The sequence below is a fragment of the Carassius gibelio genome, chromosome B23 (genome assembly GCF_023724105.1).
Source record: "Carassius gibelio isolate Cgi1373 ecotype wild population from Czech Republic chromosome B23, carGib1.2-hapl.c, whole genome shotgun sequence".
In the NCBI taxonomy this organism is placed as follows: domain Eukaryota; kingdom Metazoa; phylum Chordata; class Actinopteri; order Cypriniformes; family Cyprinidae; genus Carassius; species Carassius gibelio.
The window spans coordinates 28,104,487-28,109,486 of record NC_068418.1 but is presented as its reverse complement, the minus strand read 5'-3'; the positions used below and the strand labels follow the sequence as shown (position 1 = coordinate 28,109,486).

The window sequence follows — 5,000 nt, the reverse complement described above, 5'->3', positions numbered from 1 at the left end:
CTAGATGAACACATGCTGTTAATGCCACTGTACATTCAATTAATTTACTTCTGGATCAAATTAAGACTGACCTGGTCTTAAGCGTGCAAGAAAGCCACTCGTCATGTTTGTCGAACGAAATCAGGAACGATGCAATTTCCTGAATCACACACAAACACAACACACTTAGATCATAATCCAGTGTCCATTATCAACATTTTCATTACCTGAAATTAAACGCTAATAAAATATAAACTAATAAACATAAATAAAATATAAAATAACTTATTTTATTTCAACTATTTGCCAAGCCAACATTTCTCTTTTTTATTAAGATGAAACAAAAATAAACTAAAACTAATACGTATAAAAACAGACATAAAAACTGGGGAAAAAAAACATTACAAAAGAATTAAAGAAAATTACTAAAACTTTAACTCATTTGAGTGAAGATTGAAAATTTATGTAATCTTAAGCAAAAAAAAAAAAACAAACAAAAAAAACAAGTAATTTAAAGATGCTTTTGTGATTCTTTTGCAATCCCAACAGTAGTGTGAAAGTCATCTGGTGAATATACTTGTGTAAAAATTAATTAAATAATAAAAATTGTAAAACTGAAATCATTTAAAATTAAAAACAATCAAAATCAAACAGTTTTTAAAAGAGCTCATAAAAATATAAATTAATTGACAAAATAGAGAGTTCAGTGTAAAGCTGATGAGAGTGCTGTTAATTATCCACGTCACATACATGAAAAAACAAAAAAATTTATTACGTACAATGAAATAAATGTTGAAATAAATGAAATAGAATATAAAAACTTGTCACCTTTTTTATTTCAGCTTTTTTTGCCACTGCAAAAAACACTTACTCAAACTTACTGAAGACTAGACGTATTTATCAAATCATGAAATATAAAAAATAGAAACTAAAAGTCAAATCCTAATAGAATCTGTGGCAGTATGAAGTAATACTGTATGTGCAGCCACACACACCTCGTTGGTGTTCCAGCGCAGTCTCTCTTTGGGTAAAGTGGTGGTGCGAGGCAAACACTCCAGCAGCTTATTGGGTAAAAACACTTTCATCTGACCGCTGGTCTCTGTTAAACACAAAACACCGGTCAGCAGCACGCTTCACTAGTGTAATCATGATTCTGATCAACACTGATTATCACACGCATTCACGCAGTTCATCATCATCAACACATCTGTGTGTGTGTGTGAGAGAGAGAGAGAGAGAGAGAGTGTGTGTGTGTGTGTGTGTGTGTGAGAGAGTGTGAGTATGTGACTGTGAGTGAGTGTGTGTGTGTGTGTGTGTGTGTGTGACAGAGAATGTGATTGTGAGTGTGAGAGTGATTGTGAGTGAGTGTGATTGTGACAGTGTGATTGTGAGTGTGAGAGTGTGATTGTGAGTGAGAGTATGATTGTGAGAGTGTGATTGTGAGTGAGAGTATGATTGTGAGAGTGTGATTGTGAGTGTGAGTGAGAGTATGATTGTGAGAGTGTGATTGTGAGAGTGATTGTGAGTGTGATTGTGAGTGTGAGAGTGATTGTGAGAGTGTGATTGTGAGTGAGAGTATGATTGTGAGAGTGTGATTGTGAGAGTGATTGTGAGTGTGATTGTGAGTGTGAGAGTGATTGTGAGAGTGTGATTGTGAGTTAGAGTATGATTGTGAGAGTGTGATTGTGTGTGAGTGAGAGTATGATTGTGAGAGTGTGATTGTGAGTGTGAGAGTGATTGTGAGTGAGAGTGAGAGTGTGAGTGTGAGAGTGTGATTGTGAGTGAGAGTGGGATTGTGAGTGTGAGAGTGTGAGTGAGAGTATGATTGTGAGAGTGTGATTGTGAGAGTGATTGTGAGTGTGAGAGTGTGATTGTGAGAGTGATTGTGAGTGTGAGAGTGTGATTGTGAGTGTGAGAGTGTGATTGTGGGTTAGAGTATGATTGTGAGAGTGTGATTGTGTTTGAGTGAGAGTATGATTGTGAGAGTGTGATTGTGAGTGTGAGAGTGATTGTGAGTGAGAGTGTGAGTGAGAGTATGAGTGTGAGTGTGATTGTGAGTGTGAGAGTGATTGTGAGTGTGAGAGTGTGATTGTGAGAGTGATTGTGAGTGTGAGAGTGTGATTGTGAGTGTGAGAGTGATTGTGAGAGTGTGATTGTGAGTTAGAGTATGATTGTGAGAGTGATTGTGATTGTGAGAGTGATTGTGAGTGAGAGTGTGATTGTGAGTGTGAGAGTGTGATTGTGAGTGTGAGAGTGATTGTGAGTGAGAGTGTGATTGTGAGAGTGATTGTGAGTGTGAGAGTGATTGTGAGTGAGAGTGTGATTGTGAGTGAGAGTGTGATTGTGATTGAGAGTGTGATTGTGAGTGTGAGAGTGATTGTGAGTGTGAGAGTGTGATTGTGAGTGAGATTGTGATTGTGAGTGTGAGAGTGATTGTGAGTGTGACAGTGTGATTGTGAGAGTGATTGTGAGTGTGATTGTGAGTGTGAGAGTGTGATTGTAAGTGTGAGTATGATTGTGAGAGTGTGATTGTGAGTGTGAGAGTGATTGTGAGTGAGAGTGTGATTGTGAGAGTGATTGTGTGTGAGAGTGTGATTGTGAGTGAGAGTATGATTGTGAGTGTGAGAGTGATTGTGAGTGTGAGAGTGTGATTGTGAGAGTTATTGTGAGTGTGAGAGTGTGATTGTGAGTGTGAGTGTGATTGTGAGTGAGAGTGTGATTGAGAGTGAGAATGTGATTGTGATTGTGTAAGTGTGAATGTGATTGTGTAGGTGTGATTGTCAGTGAGAATGTGATTGTGAGTGTGATTGTGAGTGTGATTGTGAGTGTGTGTGTCTGTGATTGTGAGTGTGAGAGTGTAAGTATGAAAGTGTGATTGTGAGTGTGAATTTGAGTGTGATTGTGTGTGTAATTGTGGTAGTTTGATTGTTTGTGTGTGTGTGTGTGTGTGTGTGTGTGTGTGTGTGTGTGTGTGTGTGTGTGTGTGTGTGTAATTGTGAGTGTGAGAGTGTTATTGTGTGAATGAGTGAGTGTGATTGTGAGAGTTTGATTGTATGTGAGTGTGAGAGTGAGTGTGTGATTGTGAGTGTGACTGTGAGTGTGAGAGTGAGTGTAAGGATGTAATTATGAATTTGTGTGATTATGTTTGTGATATGGTGACTGTGATTGTAAGTGTGAGAGTGTATTAGTGTGATTGTGAGTGTGTGATTGTGAGAGTGAAGTGAAGTGACATTCAGCCAAGTATAGTGACCCATACTCAGAATTTTTGCTCTGTATTTAACTGTATTTATCTGTATTTGTGAACACACACACCGGAGCAGTGGGTATCATTTATGCTGCGGCGCCCGGGGAGCAGTTGGGGGTTCGATGCCTTGCTCAAGAGCACCTCAGTCGTGGTATTGTTGGCCAGAGACTCAAACCCACAACCCTAGGGTTAGGACTCTCTAACCACTAGGCCACGACTCCCCTTTGAGGGTGATTGTGAGTGTGATTGTGAGTTTAAGAGTGTGAATGTGTGTTATTGTGAGAGTGTGAATGTGAGTGTGTAAAAATTTCATTATGAGTTTGTGTGATTATTTTTGTGAAATTGTGACTGTGATTGTAAGTGTGAGTGTGATTGTGAGTGTATTAGTGTGATTGTGAAAGTGAGAGTGTGATTGTGAGTATAAGAGTGAACATGAGAGTGTGATTGTGAGAGTGTGATTCTGAGTGAGAGAGTGAATGTGAGTGTGTGTGTGTGTGTGTGTGTATGAGGTTGTGTGTGTAATTGTGAGTGAGTGTGCGAGTGATTGTGAGTGTGTGACTGTGTGAAAGTGAATGTGAGAATGAAAGTGAGTGTAAGCGTGTGATTGTGAGAGTGAAAGTGAATGTAAGAGTGTGATTGTGAGAGTGAATGTGAGTGTTTAAGTGTGATTGTGAGAGTGAGACGGACCGGACTCTGTGGTTGTGTCCTTGTTGTTCATGGTGAAGTTCACACACTCCTCCGGTCTGCAGGAGGCAGTCACATGATCCAGGGAGGATGAAACTGCAACACTGACAGGAAATAAATTTAAAGTTAATATAAATTAACACAAATTAAATTAAATAAAATCTAAAAACAAAGATATGTCAGCAAATTAACTTAACAACTTAATTAACTAAAGCCAACCATGAAATAAAAATATAAATCATATAAAAATAAGAAGAATTAAGACTTTTATTCGCATCTTTTCATTGAACTGATACGTAATCAACCAAGTAAAATAAAAATAAAAAACTGGTGGTTTTGAAACAGAAATATTCCTTTGAAAATAAAAATAAAATTCTAAATAGCTTTGAAGATTCTATCATTTATACACTGACGACCAGCCAAAGATTGGAATAATTCAGATTTTTCTACATGATTTTTACAGATTTAAACATTATTAGATTACATGAGAGTATACAAGATAAAAAAAAAGAACAGAAAAGAAAAATAAACCAATACTTTTACACATTTACATTTATGCATTAAGCAGACCCTTTTATCCAAAGCGACTTACAGTGCATTCAGATTATACATTATTATTATTATTATTATTATTATTAATTACTTAGTATGTGTGTTTCCTAGAAATTGAATCCATAACCTTTTGGGCCGGTAACACAATGCTCTAACACTTCACCACAGGAACATACACGAGGAACATTTGAACTTTCATTCATCAGGGATGCTTTACATTTAACAAAAGTGTCAGTAAAAACATTTATAATGTGACAAAAGATTTCTATTTCAAATAAACACTGTTCTTCTGAACTTTCTGTTCATCTGTAAATCCTGAAAAATAAAATCTATCACAGTTTCCACAGAAATATTGAGCAGCACAACTGTGTTCAACAAACAAATGTTTCTTGAGCAGTAAATCATCGTAGTATTCTGATTTCTGAAGATCATGTGACACTGAAGACTGGAGGAATGATGCTGAAAATACAGCGGAGCATCACAGAAATACATTACAGCTTTAAAGGGGGGGTGAAATGCTATTTCATGCATCCTGAGTGTT

General features: G+C 37.1%; 1 protein-coding gene across 1 annotated transcript in view; it reads right to left on the bottom strand.

Moving 5' to 3' along the window:
- The window catches only part of LOC128011084 (calmodulin-binding transcription activator 2-like), a 13,441-nt gene that overhangs the window by 5,514 nt on the left and 2,927 nt on the right, over nucleotides 1-5,000 (bottom strand). Inside the window, exons 2-4 of the mRNA XM_052593160.1 lie at nucleotides 3,911-4,011; nucleotides 975-1,078; nucleotides 72-139 (exon numbers count right to left, since the gene is read on the bottom strand). Coding sequence (XP_052449120.1) covers nucleotides 72-139; nucleotides 975-1,078; nucleotides 3,911-3,941 — 203 coding nt within the window. The 5' untranslated portion in view covers nucleotides 3,942-4,011. The remainder of the gene's footprint in view (nucleotides 1-71; nucleotides 140-974; nucleotides 1,079-3,910; nucleotides 4,012-5,000) is intronic.